Consider the following 22838-nt stretch of genomic DNA (forward strand, 5'->3'; position numbering starts at 1 on the left):
TGTGAGACAATAATTATCTACCAAAATATCCATAAACATTCGTGTTATTACGCATAGTTCGGGTATCCAATTTTATCCTTTTCCTCACGAAATCTTCATACTCTTGTGAGTTGTAGTGGGATTATGGAAAGACCTTATGATAAAACAACGGATTCCAATAACCCTTAGAAGAAAAATTGTTAAGTGGTCGGAATATCCAAGTGGGCAGTTGGCGTTGCGGCTATCAGGCAAAACATCAAACAAATCGCTACAAAAAGACTGGTTTGTGATAATATTCCAGCTGTGCCAAAGGGCAACAAAGCCCGGGCACGCTGTGTCCAACAGGATTCTACAAGTCCTGTGTAATTGAACATGTTGAATACCTGGGCAAAGCTGTAACCTTTATCAATGGCACCGAAAACCTGCATGTTGTCAACGGAATAGTGAAAACAAAAAAAAAACACAATAAATTCAGGCGAAAAATGTTGCTCTAGGTGCGAGAACGATTCCCAAATGGATTCGGTGGTCATGCGTGTCAAACCGCTATGTCATGTACCTCTGAGGCGTTTATCACTAACAGCTTTAAAGTCTTGCTATGACCTGGGAATTCACCCGCCTTGAATCCGATTGAAAACGTGTCGCAAAGGACGAGTCACCTCATAACTCAAAAGGTACGGTATTCAGTGTGGGTCTAAAAGCCACATTTTGACTGTGTGTGGTAAGATAATGCATTCGGGTCATGCCAAACTGACTTGCAGAAGTGATAGTAGCCAAAGGTGGGGAAACCTACAACAGTTAAAAATGCCTTTCCAACGAGAGTGTGTTCAATCTCTAGAAAGTAGTCTTTACTTAAAAAAAAAAAAGACTGCATATAGATATTTAATTCCGACGATGAACTCGACGATATGTGAAAGTGTTGGGTGGCCTCATTTGATTGGACAATGGCTATATATAAATCTATATATATATACAGCAGAATTATTAACGAGGTGGTGGTAATAATGATGAATGTAATATTGCTAGGCGTTTGCACAGCCTAAGTCTAATAGTTAGTGGGAATTAAAGTAGGCCTTATTCATAGCAACAGCAGTAGGCTGCGAGCTATATGGCTAGCAGGAGATTACGGCATAAAAGCCGTCATTCGGCCCTCGGTTACCCAGTTGTTCGTATATCTGCAAAACTTTCTGCAGTCTTCCTGCAGCTTTATGCCCTTTGTGACTACGCCTCTATGAGAGTATATAATATGCCTAACAATGCTGGAGTCATGCAGGGCAAAGCAAAACAACGCTGCCTATCCAGGACGTTATCATTATCACAGACTCACTGACGCCAAACACTACCGAAATGTTCCTGCTGCTACCGCAGCGCAACTACCGGTAGCAGTAATAATGCGATACAGTTATAAGATACTATAACCCCACTGTAGCTGTAAATTGCTCATCCTACCGTGATAACTGCGTTTATAATCTTCGGTTTCTCTGAGTGACGCACGGAGGAACCGAAGTGTCCTTGCCTTGTCCATCTGTGCCTCTTTCGGTAGCCACGACTACAGTATAAACACTGGTCAATGTATAGCGCGTGTTGTGCGGGAGACGCGCAACGGGTTGTTTATTCGTAGCGTTAACTCTTGTAGTTTTTTTTCGCTCGTAGAGAATGAGAAGGTGCGGTGCGATGCCCCCGCCTCCGCAAAAGCGCATTCAGTTAGGATGTTAAGAACGAGTGAGGGTAACTTTTCGTGAGACATGTACTTGGAAGATCGTGGGGCCAGGCAGTCGATTAGTTGGATAGGAAAACAGACGGACGGATGTTGATTAAGAAAGTGGGACCTCGTAGTAGTCAGCAACAGTGCTAGTCAGTAGGACCGAAATACCGGGATGATGCGATGAAGCTCCATGGCTACGCCGCATGGTACGCTAGATAGCGGGACGGGCATTGTTGGGTTCGATAGTGCTTACGGTTACGCGGTCGGAGAGCGTAAACTATGGGTTGCTTACGATGGGCGGCACAGTCGGCACTCATGCAGGATAGCAGTTAGGAAATCTCCGAGACAAAGCCAACGGCAGTAGTATCACCATCAGCAAAAAACTTTGTGAGAGCGAAACGATGAAAGACAATGGGAATGGGTCCACCGCTGTGACGTTTACTGCCACGAACCAGCGACGGCGCTGGCGAGACACAAGGCCCGTGCCTTAGCCTCGAACACCGGTAGAGCTGTGGTAGGCAGGCAGCCTGCGAACCGCTCGATGAGGTCTTCCGGCAGCGGTGGCCACTTACAATGGCAGTCGTCTCGTGTTAACGTTGTCTGAGGTATCATTGTCGACGCCACTATTTGTCGCTCAGTGTACTATTAAAACAGCAGATGCTAACTGGCATCTAGCAAGCAAGAACGCGAGTTCCAATTTTCTATGATTGTTTGCATTTTTCAGCTAGAGAGGCAAGCGACAATAACAAATGTTTTCTCATTGCTAACCTCGGCCCCGTCCCGTCATTACCCAGCAAAGATCGACACAGGCTCGGGGCATGACAAGTTGCACCATCGACGGACGGGTGCAGCAACAATAACGGCCCTAGTTTAATAAAAGTAACCCCATAAACAAAGACTATAAAGATAGCTGAGCGGGCAGTAGCTACTCACAACGTGGATAGCAGTGAGCTTCGTGCAGAGCGGCTGGGTTTATGGGAGATGCCATCAAATTATACTTTTATCTTTGTCTGTTAGAAGGTCCTGCGATGAGAAATGGCGCAAGGCAAAAGCGGCAAACCCGAGCCTGAGCACTCCTAGAACGTTCTAGAATCTAGCAGAGGGACGCAAGCGTAAGTTGCATCGCGACGTTAGAAGACTTCGGGAAGAATCATCTCCGGGGTGTTTGGGATGCTTACTAGCAACAGTGATGCGTCCGTTAAATAGAAAGCGGCGCTCCTGTCTTGTCTAGAGCCTTCGTTAAGCGGCCTATTAAGAAAAGTAGAGATTAACTCTCAGATCGTTTGTCCGAATAAGAACCGTCAAACTCAAGAAAAAGCTCGAAGTCCATGTAACGATTGAAACGTTATATTATTATGATATTTCGAAAAAAGCCGGTAATAAGCCTAGTGCAATTATTTAATAGAATTAATTTTGCATTTGTTATACAGTTTGCGTTTATTTAATTAAGTGTTCGTTTCTTGACAGCTATAAAAATATAAGATATTTATTTCGAATTCTATCTATTTCGACTTGGACGAGTAAAAGGATGCTGGTAATGCATAGATGACTGGAAGGTTAGAAGAAAAATCGATTTTTCAGTATTTCAGTGGGAGGGATACATTCAATGCGCTTCGTAGCGTTAGTATCACCTGCAATTGTCAGTGCGGATTGGTCTTGTGACTCGCTAGATCCCTTACTGTATCACTCGTCTTTGTAGATTTCGTTTGTAGGATAGTGTTCTGAATATTTTTGGGAGATGGTTCTGTTCCCAAAATGTGTTGAATCCTCCCACAAGTAGCGCCACAAATGATTGAAACAGAACTGGGGAATTTATATGCGGCGATGCGGCAACCTCGTTCATGCGCAAGGTTGCCAACATAAAAGGAGGTGTTCTTGTTGAAGCATCATGATGGCAATATGAGGGAGAATTCGGCCGAGAAACGAAGCATGGTAATGCGCTGCGACCGCTTTTTGTAATGTGCTTGATTCACTTCAAATCGTTAGATATGTTAGGCGTTGCCAGGCAGACTGGGCACCCCCAAAAGTCGCTGGGGCGGCCGTGTTCGCAATGGCAGTTATTGTTCAATGATGTGGGGCCCCTTGTATAAAGGCCGTTCAAGGGTCAGCCAGTGATTCTGATTGGCTAAGGCGTTGCACCAGCAGCAGGATGATTCAAGCTGTAGATTTGTATGAACTCTTCTCACGGGGAATTGCATTTCTGGTTCGTTGAGATGTCCGATTTTCCCGAAAGATGCTTGATGTTGTTGTTTTTGTTGTCGTTGTCAATGGTCTACAGTGCTATAGAGCTTAATATCTTATGGCTATTGTAGCTATTTTCGGACAGCCAGTGTACGCCTGTGTATCAGCCCATATGTGGCGTATGGGCCAACGAAGCTGAGTGTATGGGCGAGAAGTGCGGTTGGTGACGAAATCGCCCCCGACAAAGCCTCACGGCCTGGCCTGCACCTACAAGACAGTCTGCTTGATGAGAATGTTCTCAACTGCCGACAGCTGTATTCTGCTGTTCGAATTGCTTGGGATTTGTAGGGCTAAACGGGGAAACAACGTGTGTTGTCCGCAAAACACCCCTATGGAACCCTTATTGCCGGTATGTTCTGCTCCTTGCTCCATCAACATTACGACTTCATATCTATTCACGCGACGTCTACCGTCACGGTGGTGCAATTCGTTATCTTGGCAGTAGATGCGCAGAGCTCGATAGCTGACGCTACTCTAGAATGCTTGAATACAACTATAGACCAGTCCTTCGATGGCGTCTTGCCCTCGATTCAAACCTATGTGTCACCGCGTACAAACACGGAATGCGTAATGCCGATGCGTGCCTGAATGCGCGCACGAACGTACTCATGTTTAGCAGCATAAGCGTTCAGATGTCGCCCACAAACGTCGAGACTTCTCTCGACGTCAAATATAAGCCAAGTACCGAGCAGATTAAATGGCGCTGAGTGAAGCGTACAAATCCGTCAAATGATTCGTGTGTTCGAGATGTTGAACACAAGCAAAAACGTTTCAGTGTCCGAATGCCGATCACGAAACGGAAGTGGAGCTAAGGCTACATCTAGGACGCCTCTATTTCCGACTCGAAATTTTAACACTATAGTTTATGCTGCCTAACATGTTCCTTCAAGTGTAGCTTTTTACCTCTGTTCTTATTTTTTTTTTATATATATATATATATGTATTTTATAATCTTTACCTAATAGTCATCGCTCGAAGTTGCCATTTAACTTTGACAGACCAGGTTCTCCATAGTAAATAAATAGACTTTGTAAACATCTAGCGACAGAATTCCGCTGTATGCACCTAAATATCGTTGGATCCGTCTTACGGACGACAATGACCATTAGCTTGTATTACTTGTGCTGGGCACATAAACTGATAGGCTATTTGGATACATGATCTGAAGGCAGAGGCTGCCAACAAAGGTTAAATCAAGTATGAACGAGTTATATTGTCATCTAGTGCTGCAATATGTATACCAAGGCGCATCTATCACTATTAAATGCCAGAGAGGGAGGAAGAGGAGAAAGCCTCATCATGGGCCTATTTTTTGTTCCGTTTCTAACCTGTGCTAGGTGGCGCGTTAAAAATCCTGCCTACGTAAGAGGCCTGCGAGAACTCCGGCGGGACAACAACAGTACGCCGAAGGAGAAGTGCTCTTTTTTTGTTTGGCAGTAATTGCGTTATGGAATCACAGAATCCGCCAACCACTTAAAAAGAGGCAGGAAAAGGTGCTGGCGAGCTGCCACCAACCACATCAGGCGATCATCGAACTAATGCCAATGTCTGGTGTTTGTAATGCCTTTATCAAAGGCAAAACGAATCACCAAATTGTCCTTTAATGCCACCAATCTTGGCGAACTCACAGTGGCAATACAACTTAACAACGATGGCGTTTACTGAGGTCATGTCAGATCTCAAAGTGCTTATATGGTAGAGAAGGAATCGGGATTTCCGGTATAAGCTATCCCTTATCTACTGGTTACCGTCCTTGGTAGAACAGTATAGACAAGGTATCGGACCGGTATCCTTCGACGCTTCCACCTCACTGGATTTCTTTATTACACCCTGATATAGAAACGACAGGACAGAAGCATATTAATTAAAATATAGAATATGGGTGTGCTGCTAGGCAATTCCTTCAGTGTCACCTCGACCATTACGACGACATAGAAAACTGAAATTCTCTATCATAGCGCTTTTCCTTCTTTTAACCAAAATTCTTGTGTTTTTGTTTAGAACGTTATAGATCTTGTAAGAAAAAATTCGTCTTTAGACCTCCGAGAGCTTCTTGCTATTTCAATGACTAAGAATCAATTTCCCGAATGGCTGGCACGCTTTCTCAAGATTATTCCAGAGTGAACAATCATTCCAAATGTTACTTTTACAGAAATAGTTTGTATCGCAGCTCGATGTCGTATTTTTTTTTTCGTTTTATTTTTGTATATAGTATCACTAGGACACGTTGTTGAAAACGGACGAATATCCGGGTACTACGAAAGTAAACGATTATCCACTTTGATGTCTTTTCGATTGTTACTGTGTTTGCCCGTATAGGGTTGTTAGTTGGCGTCCGTAAGTTAGTTACTGCGTATGTGAAGAAGCTAGTTGATAGCGGATAACTTTTGCGCGGTACGAAAGAGACCCCAGATTTCTGACGTTTGAATGCTATCATTGATCGTCCGAGCTTGCTAGATCGTTTGAAGATCGGTGGGCATGCATCCCCAATATACGACAGCACAACTGTCTAGCCGCCGAGCTGGAGGTGTGGTCCGCCGCCTGCTGTGCCTAATTTTCAAGGGGAAAGTGACACTTGAGCCCTCCTTTAAAGTCTCCAACAGTTCCGAACATTGTACTCGCTCCAATGTCAAGTTCGCCATGCGCGAACACGAAGCTTTAGACACAGCTGACAGCGGAAGCCGCAGCGATGGATGTGGGGTTGACTGTTCTTCACAGAGCCTGGCCCTTATGACGAAAAGGCGCGAGAAATATGGGGGAAGGACTTGAGCCGCGTTTAGGCCTAGACTCAGCGAAGCACACTCCCGTCAGTAGGTCGCTTGGGAGCGGGTTCGTTCGGTGCAGGCTTTACTTCTCGATTGGCCTTCATGTTCACTCAACATCACCATTATCAGCGGTGCTTTTTCCTATTCACTTGGCCATTAATTTGCAGATTTAGTGAATCACTGACATAGATAGCCCGGAAAACCTGTTCCTTCGTCATACACGCCTTCTATCCTATTTGCGCTCTGTCGTTTGATCCGTTTCTCGAAGGTGCACTTATCATCACGTTCTCGGGGACGGCTGTTTATAGAGATATATTCTTCCAACAGTTTTTTTTTTCATCATTAGTCTACCAAAATAGACATCAGCTAGTGCTATTTTTACAACACTACCACCTATCGGATAAACTATGAAACTCGAATGTTTACCTAGGACATGGACATATGTGTTCTATATGTATGGTACAGATCAAAGATGAGGACGGCTGCGTACAATGAGCTCATGGTGTATTTGTATCGGAACAGTAGCTTACCTATAATTCGGTTCTGAGTCCATTGCATTCACAAAAGGAAAACGAAGGTGAAGATACCGCTTCTAGTGAGAATGCAGTAGTTGTAGTGGTACGTAGGACGGTTATTCTCTGAATACATAATTAAATAGCAATATAAATCTCAGCGTCTGACGTTAAGGGCCTTCTAATACAGGGTGTCGAGGCCATCTTAATGTCTTCCCTCTCAATCGGGGATTTGTTCTCGGTAGTGGACTGCTGACGGTGGTGGCGGCGGCGGCGGCGGCGGCGGCGGTGGTGAACGCGAACCTATGAATTAAAAATTCCCAACTTCCTTTACCGTGGATACCGGCTTCGCTCGCTGAGCCTGGCAGCTAGCTCGTTCGACTCAAGTCGACTTACTTGAAACTGACCGTCCTTCTTGACGCGGTTGAGACATCTAGCACTAGAGAGAATGGCGGGCGGCGTTTGCGAGTAGCCTCCATGTGAATAACTCACAGGCTGGTTCCTGATGAACGGCGGCTACCGGCGAAGGCCGAAGCCGAAAACCAAAGAGAGGTAGCGTTCGTTGTAAAGTAAGAAGAACGCGCTGGAAGCAAAAGCGACAGCAGCGGCCAAGTGCAAACTGAAACCACTCCAACTTGGCTAAGGCCGGAAACGGTAGCCGCCTGCTCCTTGATCTTGCTAGAGAGTCTTCGTTCGTGCTCATGCATGGTTTCATTCGCCCCCGTTCCCCTCTCACCCCCGCCCGCTACGACTGCACTTGCCACTAGCGTACAGCAGAGTCGGCGCCTGTGTGGCGCAGAGCATCTTGAAACGGTAGCGCAGCCACACATGGCCCAATGATGACGGTGAACACCTATGAGAGAGAGAAAAGGAAAGCGAGTAAAGGAGCGCAGGTCATCCATCAAACTATTTCCTCAACCACTCTTAGTGAGCCACTCAGTATGCTCAATAGCAAATGGATAAAGCATGTAGGAGTTATCTGCCGAAGTAGCTATACGTGGTGGACATGGAAGCCTGAGTCTATCGTGCCACTCAGAATAGACATTTCCCAAAAATTGTCGAATGTATGATCGGCCGTTTGGTCAATCAAGGTTGTTAGGACCCCAGAAGAATTCTAATATTATTTGCGTAATATATATGATGATACAAATAGGATGTATGTGATGCCGTTGCGCAATGACGAGCCGCTAACCACAGCCGAATTCGGCTTGATCGGCCATTAGTAGACGGCCGAATATACGTTAGAAGTTGCCTAACCTTGGTCAGATATTTCGTCGAAATAATTTTAGAAATGAGAAGAACGGCCTATCTCTTCGAGTCGCCCCGCTTCTCGCGGCTCAAGAGAAGCTAACATGATACGCCCGTCCTAGTTCTCATCATCATCAAGAGCAATTCATGCAACGTTGGGGACGGCAGGCATTCATCGGTGCTTTCGAGCGCTGTAAGCAAGATACATGACAAGAGGATCAAAAGACCGCTACTTCCGTCAAAGCAACTCAAGCGAAAGGGCTGCTCTCGAGTCATTTTCGGCAGTGTCTTTAATGTGAACCGGCATCCTTTACAATGACTGGCCGCAGTCTGACGAGCAGAGATGCGTCAGAAATCTAAAATGGCCACGGATCCCATTGTTCTTAAATGCCTCGCAGTGAAATGGTTAGACGCATGAGGGAAGGATCCGTTCAGTGGCTGATCATATAGCCACGTAAATAGAGAACAGTTAGCCCGCTGTTAGATAACTCGTCAAGAAATGTTCGCCCCGTACTGATAACGGGGAAAGGAAAAAGGTGCGTAAGATATCCTTATGATGAGCTTACCTGCCCACAACTTAGCTCTCGTCCCATTCGAAAAGAGGATATTATCATTGGTACAGTTTGGTGTTTGGCCCCCAACATCCTCGGTTGCTAATGGTACTATAGCTGCTGCCGATGGCGCCACCGCCGCCTCAACGTCAGCCAACTCACTGATCTAGCTGATTGGTTCTCACGCTCTCTCTGTTTCTACCTACCGCTTATTCGCGCCCTTAAACACCCTATTTCCCCTTCATGACCTTCTCGGCGTTCTAATGTGGCCAAGCGATATTTCCGAGTTCGCCTCTAACTGCACTCACGGAGCAACCACTCACTGCTGACACACAGATATACGCCAGATAGAAACAGACATCCGCGCCCATGGAGACCGGCAACGCCTCGTATCAGCGACGCAGCTCACAGTATAGCGAGTAGATCAGTCAGTGTACAGAAAGGTTATGACGACAAGGGCAATAGGGGCAGCAGCATTCCCAGGTCGACTGCTTTTCTTGAATGTACCTGCGTCCGTTGCCCTGCCCTAAAGGCGACAAAGTGTCAAGCCCCAAGCTCTGCCTACGCGTGCTCATTGTCCGTTAGCCGCGGCTATACTACGGATGCTGCCGGTGGCCATCACGTGTCTCGCTAATTAGCAGCCGTCGTCACCCTCGATGCTGGTCCACTTTCTTACTCTTCGCCTTCTGCAGGAAGTTGACGAATACTTTGTTTCTCGAACACTGCGCCTTGTGTTGAACTGTTGGATTTGCTGTATAGATCGGGTCACATCGCGGCGTATTGGAGAAAGGCACGGAACGTTATCATGAGAGCTGCGCGTAGCAGCGCTTGACACGGGACCGGAAGCAGTAGCGGAAGTCGGCGCACGTGAGCGACAGCACACAGCAACAGGAACAGACGACGTTGTCCGAGACAGAGCTTCCTAGTCTGTCGCCGAAGTAAGCCCCACTCGCGCCAACATTCGGACTTAGTAATCCTCGAAAACCGGTAACAGTGCTACTGACTAAAATAGTGGTGATAGACCTCAACGGTAAAATTCATTGCCGCTATCCAAACAGCCAGAACCTCGCCGGGAGCCTGATCACTTTGTTCGGGATGGGCTTGCCGCTGCAACCGTGTTGGCTAAATACCGTGGTTAGATTTGTAATTTGTAAAGCGTACTGGCGTAAGTACAGCGGCGGCAGTTAGCTAATGCTGCTTTCGAGACTCTCTACGCCGGAACAATCAGATGCAACTAGGGCTGGCCCAAGGAGCTCAATCAATCAACAAGTACTCAGCATTATACAACGGAAGGGACTGCCTTAAGGGGAGATATTGCTATGACATATTTTGGATCAGCCAGTGATGTCGTCTTGTGTTCCTAGTTCTCTAGAAGTATTATATTATTGTTCGTATTTCTTTCATTAGTGGTAATAAATCTGGCTTGAAAGCTCCACTGATATAATTGCAAACAATTTTACGTGTTGAAAGCCCCTCATCTGTACATATTACGTTTTGCATTCATTCGAGGTGTGAATAAACAGAACTAAACAAACTGACGAATAGGGCAATGAAGCAGGAAACCAGTGTTACTGTTTTTTTTGTGTTGTTATTATTGCGTCAAGCAAATGTTCTACTAACGCTCATACGCGATAGTAGAGTATGTACTTACTAGTAGTTATGTGAAAGTGAATTGGAAGACGATGGTCTGTGTTAGGAAGCTGTCCGCCGCTCGAGTCGAAAGTGCCGTCTGCCAGAAGCGAATTAAACTGGCGGATAGGAATGGCCAAATAGATGTACATGGAGGAGCTACGCTGGAACAGACAACGGCCGCTGCCAGCGTTAGATCCTTCATGCCTCGCCCACCTCCTGTAGCAGCGTTTGCGCTGCATCCGTCATTTCAACGGCTGTTGATGATCATCCAGAGCATAACAGTAGTTCAGAGACCACACGCTTTGCTATACGGTCTTGACTGGCCGACAGCGAAGCACGTAGTAACAATGACAGAAAGACAAGCTGCCATAGAGCATCAGTCGTGCTGAATGGCCACGCTTGTGTTTTGAAGAGTTGAGGAAGTGAATTATTCCAAGATGAACGCGCCCGTACGTCTCTATATGGATATACATGCATGTCCATGTGTATGCCTGCCCTTACTGTGTAATTGCACTTGCAGCCGAGAAAGAGGAGGGCGTCGGCAGTCCTTTGGACATCCGTTGCTCCTGCCTTTGCTTAGTTGTCGTCGTTTAGTTAAGATACACTGGTGGCCATTATTTTCCTCGGCGAAATCACGACTTCTAGAATCACTTCTGTTATGTGTACAAGCCCTGCAGTAGCGGCCCCACTGTCCTGGATACTGCCTGCGCCACAAAGTAGCCACGCCTGCCGGCTGCTTCTCCAGTATGCCGCTGGCATCACAGCCCAAAATGCTTTGAACAGAGAGACACACGCGGCAACTGCGCTGTACATTCGCATTGTCACTTTTCCGCTGGCCCGACCGCCGCCGCAAGCCAAAGCAGTATACTAACGCATTACTCAATGCCGCCGAAGCGGGGCCCTTCGTACGTAAGGGTTCAAGCCACTGACTCTATCGTCCGTCGGTGTGCACACTCCTGTCGTTATATGTTTCCCGCTCACCCTTCCATTTCTGTTTTCCACTGCCCACGCACTGGGAAAGAAGGCTAACCCATTCTATAGAGTGCAAGGGTGATGGGTCAAGAGGAGGCGTGGGTGTATGGGTGGGTGAAGCCATGGAACAATGGGCTGAAGCGTCAACTCGTTTCAAATGTTAGCTATATATTTCAGCGTCGACGAGTGTCAACGAGCGGTAGCGCACTACAGCTGGCGTGAGTGTAGAAGCAAGACGACTGAAGCCGGCTCAGTTGACCGAGACAAACGGAGCTCATCCCTGTTCGCTCGACGGCCCAGCTGCCACGAGCTTGGCATACCGGATCGTTGCGCCACCGCAGACAAACTTTATAATTCCTATGTTGACACTATCCGCTTATAGTCGGCAACATGACCCGCTCTGTCCTTCCTTGCCGAGTGCTTAAGCAGTATGTAGCAAGTAGTGTGGGGCAATGGCCATTGATGCTGCAGTAGTCTTCGCTTGCCGCATGTCTTCCTGCCGCCGCGATCGTGGCAGTGGATTCCTGACGCAGTGGCTTTAGAACAAGACGGCTAGAGAACCCCTAGGGTAAGTCACTGGCCGCTGACCAACCGAGAACGACACGGGTTGACTGACTCTCAAGGCAGCTTCACAAGAAGAGCATGTCCGTTGCAGTGACAGTGGTGCTGGATGTAGTGACGACGGCAGCGGCAGCAGCGTCGACCCCTCATGCAATCCCATGGCAGCAGTCTCATTTAAACCAAGCAAGCCAGTTAACTAACACGATATTGCAGTACTACGAGAACGAGCGCAGATGAACAAGTCTCAAGCCTCTAGAGTTGCTTGGGGTGTAGGTGCACTTTGGTAGATATGAAGTTAAGATGACAACGCGTTCTGGCATTAGATAGGTCACGGAATTATAGACTCAACTCAGTACGCATCACATAACTAGCAAGCAAAATGGCAGAATACAAACATCGTACCCCAAATTCTACTGTATTGTAATACCTGTGTCCTGGTTGTTTGTGCTTAACAGACTGCCAGGTGACGCTTGGCTATATTGTTCACAAGAAACTGTATTTGCAACAAATTTAAACTGTGTGTTTTAATGTTTTACTGGCGTTTCTATATAGCGAACGCCCTTGCTTTTAGTGCGTTGCAGAAGAAATACATTGTATGATTCTATTTCATCTTTGTTTCTTTTCAGCTTGCCAAGGAGGAGTCCTTGACGCAACTGGCATCCGACCTTAAATCATTTACGAACAATAAGGAGATCTTCAGTACGGACGTAAAGGAGATTTCAAAGCTAATGCAAGGGATGCTGAGCCGACTGGGATCAAGCGGAGTCGACCATACTATCGATATGTGGCACCGTGAACAGATTTATAAGGAACTCTTGTTGGTAAGCAGCAAAAAATTCTGTGATACAGGAACTTGCAAATAGATTTAACCGGTGCGAATTGATCGAATAATGATTCTCGCACTTCAAAATGTGTGCCTTGCGAAATGTAAAAGGCAGGCGTCTTTGTTTCATGGTAGACAATGGTTGGGCATTGACCCAAAACTGGGAAGATGGAGCATCTCTAATTTGTTCCTACAGAGGGCCTAACTGTCTCCTTTTTCAAATATAATTAGCAACGCCTTCTCCTTGCACTTATAGGAAACGAATAGCTAATGTACACCAGAGTGAGTATCAATATATTATAAGATATTCTTCTAATTTAAAGTTCGTTGCTCACCGTTCGATCTTAGTGTAGGTATCGCCTGCGGGCAAAAAATAGCGGCAACATTTGTACTCCGATAGCACCATGTTGCAGGCACATTTTAACCATGTCATTAATTCTCGAAGGGAGCGATATGGACAGTGACGAGTAAGGAAGAAACTTTGCACAATGTAGTTTAAAGAACACAGTAAAAAAAAACAGTGAGAGTAATGAACGATTGTAAACTGAAGAGCTTTTCGAAAAAGTCTTCAGTGTTCTTATTGATTTGCATCATCCAACATTCTCGATATAAGAAATTCGGTTCTACTCAGTAAAGAGTGAAAATATAGCAATAAGTATTTGATAATCCCGCATGACCTTATAGGGGTTTGCCGACGACACGACATAGACAGTGCATGAGTGGATTCGTTTCCACCGAGTAAAGGCAGAATACAATGGCTGCACCTGAACTGTAGAAAATGGGAAACTCGTTAAAAACTAGGCGTGCCTAGAAGCAACCGTTATTGGCTTGATCTTCTTTTCTGTACTATAGTCTTCGTTGTAAGAACGTAGCTCAATATTGTAAACATTGTCAGCGTTGTTTCTTGCATTCACTTACTGGTTTAGTATTTGATGAATAGTCACTTACTACACGTACTCATCCCCTATAATATGCCAAGCCCGTTTTGACGGACAAAACAACCATGTGAGCCAAATGGCGGTGGCTGTGAGAATAACAGGCCCTACAGTAACCTTTAGAAGATAAGCCAAGTTGACTGATGAGCGTTCGCGTGTAGGCAATAGAACAGCCTGGACGCCCTTTTGCAGTCATCCGACAATAACCTATAGACGAACAGCAAGAAACAAATACAACCCGTAGGGCCAACCATACCAACTAGTATAAAGCCAAGTAGTGGTGGCTAAAAGCGACTGATATCGTTGGGAAGATTTACGCAGTATTGCGTTATCTCGCTCGTAACGAACGTTAAAGTATGCTCGGCTTTATCAGCCTGCTTTGTCAGTACTTTGTTATCTTCATTCTTTGTCTTCGTTGCTTCATGCTGCTCGTTGGTTTCATCTTGATGCCGATAGTATTCCCGCATTTAATGAATATATATCCGATCGCAGGTGCGAAGGCACAGTGAGCTGACAGCGATCTCATAGCCTCGTTCTACATGTAAACACCCTTATTGGAACAGAAAGGCTATAATGAACAGAAAATTGTATTGTTATTACTATCGACCCATCATCTTATCGGTTTAGTGATCTCTTTACGTTGTTCAGCCTGAAACAGTGTAATCTCTCTGATGTGATATGAAAGATATTAAAAAGAAGCCATCGCGTTTGCTCTTCATTACACACTATGATGACAGTAATTTCACTAAAAGAAGAGTTATACTTAAATTCTCTGTATGATTTAATAGTATTGCTATTTCTGCAATATAACTACTATAATTATTCGTCTATTTGCTCGCACGCACAATGTGGCCCTTGAAGCATGATAAATTTTTTCAACTTAAACTCAGACGCTGCATTAGAGAAACTTCAGGGGTAATGGTGGTCGTATAGCACTGGTTTCACGGACATCACAGATGTAGCATAAGTAGCGATTTATGCAGCAACATCGGCGGCATTGGGTGGGTTAATTCGAATTCAGGTGCCTGTACTTGTTTCTGAGTTTGCTGTGTGCGAAAGCCCAGCCCACTCGGGAGAGCGGTCTAGCCGCACCAGGCCGAGTTACTGTTGTCAACAGTTTCTTCTCTTTCGACGGCACTTTTGAAGTTTACCTTGTTTCCGATCGCTATTGAATCACGGCAAGGCGGTACGGGCGTCGCTGTGGCTTGAATCCAGTTGCTAGCTTTAGCCTTTATTGACTCATTAACCCGCTTAGTCTGCGACGAAACTCGTGTTCGCGGGACAATCCCACCTTTTAGGCGTTTCCACCACCGAGCCGTAAACTCATCGTAGTCCCTCTTTTCCTTTGAACCAGCGGCCGTGGCGACTGTCTTCTGGCCATAATGAGCCATTGATAAGGCTGTGTTGATAGTCGACTACAATGGGCTCACCTGCAAAGCCAACATGTGGTGGATTTAACTAGAGAGCATCTTTAATTCAGACACATAGGGAGGTTTGGCTGCAAATGGAATTTGTCGAATGTCGATATGCGACCTTGTGATGCGCAAAAAGTATCCCACGCATAGTCTAGGCGCACACTTTGTGTGTGTGTGTGACGTCTGATTTCAAACGATCAGGCAAATTTTTGAAAATTCGGAAAACAGAGAAGCAGGGGTGGCCGATACGCTCTACGGCGTGTTTTTCTCTACGTTAAAGCCGAGATATTGCCGATCACCGCTAAATATCGAGGCATCGGGTGCTCATTGCTTCAGTATATTGTGCCACAATTAATTCACACGTTACAGCTATCGCATTAAACAGACTAGCCGTATAAGTCACAGTAAGCGTGACTGTCTCAAGCTACCCTCTATGATAATGAGGTAACGACCTTCGCAAAATGTTGCCACTGCCTCTTCGATTTATACCTTCCTTATTCGTAAGATGATTACAGGAAGCTTACATCAAACCAGTAGCGGTACGCGCCAACGGGAGGTACTCTATTACAATCCTCTCTAATCATATTATGAGGAAGATGAAAATAACCTCGGCAAAGTAATCTCGGGTATCGGGAGATGGAAGAAGGCTATATTATGCCTACATGCATGTTTCGCTAGAGGAGTGCGTTTTTTGGCCGCAGTCAGCGTCGTAATAAACGTACGGATGGCCAGTGGCTCGAGCGAGAATCGTGATCCCGATGCGATGTCTATGCCTCGTTCAATATTGATGCACATGGAGAGATCGGATCAAAAACTAACGGTGACAATCGCGAAAAAAACTATCTATCTCCCTTTTGTATATCTATCTGCCAAGATTAGTTACTCACGAACGCTGTTGATTGTTCTGTTTAATTGTTTGTGACTGTGTGACAAACATAGAAAAATCCAGATTTCGAAACAGGCACGAACATAGCAGATGGAAAAACAATAATTTGCCGCGACAATGATCACTGTCGTTCGTAACCCGGCGCCCTCAGTCACCTTCCAATGGCATTATCTGATACTAATGGAAACGACGCTTGAAAAAAGTATGCTTGACCCACAGCTTCTAAAAGCCTGATTAATAACCAGGTCAGGTACTTGGATACGCGACGCCATTGTTAGACAACGTGGTATTCATGGACAGCGTCAGGGTGCACAAAAGGGTTATAGCATCGCGTTGCTTCTAACCATGTACTCCTATTATTTTTGTTTGTCATGCGCGTATGCTTTATATAGTGTAAATATTCGCTTTATGCTTAATATTGGCTTTGAAAAACAATGAATTTGCACAGCTTTAAACCATTCAAAGACGAAACGTATTTTAGTAGCTGGTGTTAGTTTGAAACAGGTTGCGACTAAATAAACAAATGGTCTATATATATATATACCGTGACGCTTACCGTTTTATTAACAATAGGCAAAAAATAGTGCATGCACCAGAATCGAGCAAAATGTCTCATTTCATACCTAATATGTACCGGGTACAATAATAATAACACATCTAAATATGGTTGCTACATAGATAGCTTTTAGGTTAGAAAAAGCTTTTGATTAGGCTTACATCAAAAATACCCAAACGTGCGTATCTTGCTTATCAGATAAATCGCACTGAAAAAAAAAAAAAAAACATCCATAAACATGGCCGTATTCTATCATTATCATTAGTTGTTCTTCATAGTTACTTAATGATTTTAACTCAAAAATCAAACGAATACTCTATCCTGTTATTCAACTTGAGGAACCCCTTTGGAACCATCGGAAGAAGCACACATTATCGGATGGAAGGCAGCGTCGCCATAATTATTCATACGGTCCATTTGACGTCTCCTCTAGTATTCATAGCGGAAACGTCTCTCTCTCTCTTTATCGGTCTCGTTCGCATTGTATCGTGTTTTGCAGTAGCGAGACGCGGTCGCCGCCTACGAAACCGTGACAACTACTTATCACTACAACTAGAATAGGTGTATTGACCAATACGGAAACGAACCTTCCCAATCAGTTGGAAGCTGAGGAGATCGTAGACGAGTGGGAGCCAGCGCCTCGCTATTTTGGGTTGCCCCGCTCATTCCCGTCTTGTCTGTATCCGTTGATTCGTGACTATGCGGCGCGAATCTATGGATAGATTCCACCCTACCCAGTTGGCTTCGGCAACAGACTATTGGCTGATCGGTGGCCAGCAGCGATTCTATCATCTTTTCCTGCCTCGTCGTCCTCTTTCGGCTACCGATCTTTTCTCGTTAGTGGATGAAACACGAAGAGGAGCCAGCACGCTTAATCGTTTCTTCTCCTTATAAGTTAGGGTACGTATGCATAGGCGACGATGCCCGTAACCAACGTTTGCCTAGCCCTGGCCAGGTGTCCATGGGGTGGTCTACTCTATGCCGCCGTTTATACGGCAGATACGCCGGTTGGAGCAACTTTGGGGTCGTCGTAACCAGGTTTTAGTGCTTCTGATGGTTCGAGCAGTGAGAGCGGGTCGAGGGCCTTTCCGGTTTCGTCCCTTAAATCTATTCTATCCTTCTGCCACTACCGCCCAGTGCTGAAGCCATTGCCGTATCGACATTCATCTGATCGGCCTGTCGATGTCAGCCAGCTCTGAAAATGACAGTCGTGGTCGTTTCGAGTGAAAAATAGCCCACCGAAGCATCCCTGAAGAGATACCCTTGCACGTGCACCACGCAGCTAGTTGTGTGGGACCGCGGTGAAGCAGTGGCCTCAGGCGACAGTGTGTGGCCTTTGAATATCAGCCGACGGCGGCGGCGGCGGCAACGGTTACGACGGTCGTATTTTTACGCCCCGTACAGACGACACGGCCGCTCTTATTCAGAACTAAACACTAAGAAAACAGCGACTTCCTGTGACGCAAGTTGCGTGAGCCACCGGCAACTTTGTGCATTTTAACTGTAGAGGCAGCTGGTTCGCGATTGTCAATGGATGAGCAACTTTTGAGTTAACAGCTCAAACGTTCCAGACAAGCATACCAACAAAGCAAGCGTTCTGCCAACTCGATTGCCTGGATTGACATTCTACGTATGGATGATGTATAAAGAGCATATGTATACTTAATTGTATCTACGGATTGCGGTACATAGTAATACACGCACATAGTTACACCATAGATGCAGACTAGGGTGAGTAAGAAGAAGTTTTAGAAATGTCTGTAAACCGGTCTTTGTCATTGAGCAAGAATGACGAATAGGGAACTAGTATGAGCGGTTGGATTTAAGATGGATAGTTGTATATAATGTGCCGCGCTAGTGGAAAGCTTCGAAAAGAATTTACCGCAGTCAATTTGGATACGAAACGATTCCGCTAGAAGCTAGGTCGACCTCCTTGGAATGTCCCTCCACTGCGCGCTGGCTCAAGTCCTGTACGCTTTATTCACTAGCCTTATTGTAGTCTAAGTTGAACTTTGCAATGGCTTTCACCGTTCGTTCGAGTCAACTCGAGTTAAGTCGAACTGCTATCCATCCGGGATATGCAGCTGATGGTAGTGGTCCGACCCGCTTTGTTTAAGCGTGACCACTTTCAGCAAATGAGTTGTGCTAGATGGCGAAGCGGGCAGTCAGAGTCTAGTCATCCTTCCCTTTGCTTCAACTTCCCTCAGAACAGAGAAGGAGGAACAGGAAGAGAGAGAGAGAGAGAGAGAGAGAGAGAGAGAGAGAGAGAGAGAGAGAGAGAGAGAGAGAGAGAGATAGCATGTAAACTGGAAGAAACTTAGGATTTGAACTTTTCGTAAACCGTCTGCCAGCCACTAAAGATTCTAGGGTAGTATCATTGAGGAAAGTGAAAACGGCTATGAGCCTCACGGGTACGACTGACTGGTTTCATGAGCCACATTTAAGGTTATTCGTTCGTGGCCGCGACACGAGCTGCGGCTAGGACCGCTACTTTCAACACTGTTCCAACCCACGGGGTTTCGTTCATTGCTGATTTGTTCTCGCTAGATAGCTGCTTGCTAGACTTCCTACTTACTCTTAACTCTCGTGGTAAGAGGGCAAGCAAAAAGGAATAACGCGGGGAAAAGGAACCGCATATTTCATAACTTGTTCAACTTCCCTCGCTGTCTTGTAGCCGCCATAGCCGCGACTCGCTCAACTAAACGTCGAAGAAAGCCAAGAGGAACCAATGGAAAGGACCGCGTTGGAACTTGGGTGGGGTGATGCGCGGTCTCTAATTACGACGAGCCAAAATTGCGTATCTGTGTGTGTGTCTATGGAGCTGTGTAGCTGGTGGTTTGTGCAGATTTCTGGGTGAAAAGGGGTTAAGAATTGGGATAAGTTTAAAGGGGGAGGTACGTTGAGAGAAGATTGACAGTGTTACTTCAACAGTCTTACCTCTTTAGCCTGTGTCGGGTGTCACCACTACATTCCGTAAGCATAGGGCAGTATCAGCATGGTCTGTTTGCTTGCTTCGCTCCTTCGCCATCATTGCTGCCCCCTCATCCTGTCGGGTTAACTCCCTCATCGCGACCTCGAGCCCGAATTTATTGTTGCTATAGCGATAGTGAACGGTCGAAACGAGGTGCGAAAAAGAAAGCGTCGTCGTTGTCATTGATTGTTGTCGCTGCGGTTGCCGGTGTGTGATGACTAAGGAATTCTGCTAGAGAGGCGAAACGGATTGGCAAAGCGGGTAAACAGGGATCCCTTATTAAAGCTGTAAAGGCAAACTAAAACTGCAAAGAAGAAAGACTGCAATGCGTTTAGCAGTGTGCCAGTAAAGCTGCTGGGAGTAAGGCTAAAACGAAAAAGGCAGAAGGGTTAAACAGCGAGGGGTAGTGATGCCGTACGATGCTTTCTCGACCAGTATATCTACGATGTACCGGAGACGTTGCTGCTTCCGTAACAGAAACTGCTTGTGCGTCAACGCCAGCAATGTCTAAAGACTAACCCACGAGTCAGCCCACCAGGTCATGCTCCGAATCACGCTCAGAAGTTTCGCAGTCCCAGTCTGCGCGAATAGGCTTGGCATTGGAGGGCACATGTTCGAAGCCCCTCACTCTTGTAGAGCTCGACAGCGTTCAATAAGATTACCGAGAAATCGAGTTAAGCCTACCATGTTCATGGAGAGATGGCGTTTGCTTTGCACAGTTCTGTTTCGTCTATCGATAGATGGAGCTGATCGAGTCGTCCACTGCTATTGTACCGTAAGCACCGACGGATAGACGAACAGGACTGGGTTTCTACAAACTGCGTCGGCCTCGTGAAGACACGTCGGCTAGTCAACAAATGACAGCTTGGTTGAATTTTGTGATTTTTCACATACACACAGTCGATTTTGGAACGCACTGTCAAGGCAGAATCTTCGTCCGATCCCCATAACGATTGTCCACTCCGTCAGCTACAAATTGTAGCAATAGTTTTAGTTGCGTTGCCGTCGCTGGGCAAATGGTTTCGAATTTGACCACTCGGGTGCAAGCCAACAGCCCGACCGACCCAAGTGGGGACCGTAAGCAGCATGTACTTACTAACAAGCGGACACTCGTTTGCCGATGCAGATTGATGTTTGCCTTGAGAAGCCAAATTCGATTAGAGTATCATCGAATCTCAACGTTTCAGTCGATTGCAACAGTGACGGCGGCAGCAACAGCTAACAGTATGGATGCTAGTCGGCGTGATTCATCGTATATGTTACTCATTTTAAAAAGGCCATATCAGGACCAGATCCTGTCTGCTTTTATCTACTTAAAATGCATTCCTGTGAACCTCATCGAAGACAAGTGGCAAGCGTGCAAGGTTCGAGCGCAAAGCGATGCGTCGCATGGGTGGATCGCGAGAAAGGAGCATTCGAAAAGCCAAATGAGGATTGTACACTGTAGGCGCTGGGCTAAGCCAAACTCTCCGAAAGCTAACGGCTAGCGTCGAAGAGCTGCCCCAATAAGACATAAGTGAACTGCACCTCTACATGAGGGTGAAAGAAGAAGTAAGAGATTTGAGGACTTCTAGCGCCTTGGAGAAGCAGTGGGGAACTGAAAAATCGAAAATCAATTTCATCATTTATTTTCTCGACCAGTACGACTATGGCAATCTCAGCAATCTTGTGATGTTGGCAACGGCCATGACGGGAATGGTGACGGTAGATTTATCTTTTGCTTAGGGAAAGTCAAAATCGGGGCTGAAGCAGTCTTCGATGACCGTTAGTTGGACAAGATGAAGTTCATGGCAACTGGGGGCAAAGGAAGGCGCAATGGGACAATACGGGATGGGGGCGTCAATGAAGCTTTTTCGGAAGAGGCGGTAGCGTCTTCCTGTGCCTGTTTCCATGTGTTTTGTTTGTACGCCAGTGTTGGTGTGTGTATCTATGTTTGTATGTATTCGTATGAAGCAAACCTCGTTAGTTGAACATCGTCTCCTTTAGCATTGCCCATTTCGTCTTCTCTAGGAATCTCGGTCCACTGGCGACGCCTTCAAGGATATCAGAATGAAAAAAACAGTGGTAGCAATGGTCATACGCAGAGACGGTGCGAAACAGAGCAATGTGTAAGCTAAACACAGTCTTCGTCTAACTAAAGGGTATATACTCTGGAGGATAGCAGACGGAGATGGGCAAACAAAAATTTTATGGGAACATTTGCCAAAGGGCAGCGTCGCAACGTGCCTCGCATCCTGAACAATCGCCGGTTGTTCGCCGCCCCCTTCAACTCTGATATCATCAAAATCGCCATCACGAACCATCAGGAGCAGTGAACTGAAAACTAGCAGTGGTGCTTGGTGCAGTGTCTTGCCTTATGAGGAGATTTTGTGCGGAATACACCGGTCCGCGCAAGGATATGCAGTGATGCGTGAACTATTAGCATCGGGGGTCTGCTCATGGTTTAACGGACACCACAGAGGGTGCGCTGCCCCCTGTAGTGAACAGTTGAAGCCACAGTCGAAGAAGTAATGAAGCCCACAATGGCACCGCCCTGTTAACATGACACCTAGGTGCCTCCCGCAAGTTATTTATGCATTGTCAACCAAAATACTGGTGTTTTCCTTTTAAGTTAGTATAATATTTGAAACCTCCCATTGCGCAAAGCCCAAGATGCCGAGTTAGTCTTATGTGCGTGAACATATAGTGCGCTATGAAACGCACAAGTTCAAATGATAACCCTAGACTAAGGGCAGAGGCAAAACTTAATAATAAAGCTAATATGAAACATTATTTATAATTTTTTTACGAAAATGGATTATTTTCGTCTTTACGTAATCATTTGGAAGCACCTAACGATATTACATTTCCTTAACACGCTCAACACCAGTATGTCTAAATTTGACTCTTACAAATATAGTCCTTATAGAAAAAAGGATCAATTATAAATCGTAAAACGACTTACTGGTGTGAGTTTCATCGTTCTTGTTTCTCGCTTTTTCTGAGTTGCTTTTGGCCGCTTATATGTTCCCTACAGATTGACTTGATCGAAGTTAGTTACCCTTTATGTGAGCGAAGTTCCTGCCAATCGATTTCGCCGACGATCCTGA

The 22838-nt window shown here is 45.9% G+C and overlaps 1 protein-coding gene across 10 annotated transcripts in view; it reads left to right on the plus strand.

The window, feature by feature from the left end:
• The window catches only part of LOC111248619 (latrophilin Cirl-like), a 451353-nt gene that overhangs the window by 394060 nt on the left and 34455 nt on the right, over nucleotides 1-22838 (plus strand). For all 10 annotated transcript variants that reach the window (XM_086988339.1, XM_086988338.1, XM_086988340.1 and 7 more), the window contains one exon: nucleotides 12790-12984. In XM_086988339.1, coding sequence (XP_086844465.1) covers nucleotides 12790-12984 — 195 coding nt within the window. The remainder of the gene's footprint in view (nucleotides 1-12789; nucleotides 12985-22838) is intronic.

This window comes from Varroa destructor, unplaced genomic scaffold (genome assembly GCF_002443255.2).
Source record: "Varroa destructor unplaced genomic scaffold, Vdes_3.0 BEIS01000004.1, whole genome shotgun sequence".
NCBI classification, from domain to species: Eukaryota; Metazoa; Arthropoda; class Arachnida; order Mesostigmata; family Varroidae; genus Varroa; species Varroa destructor.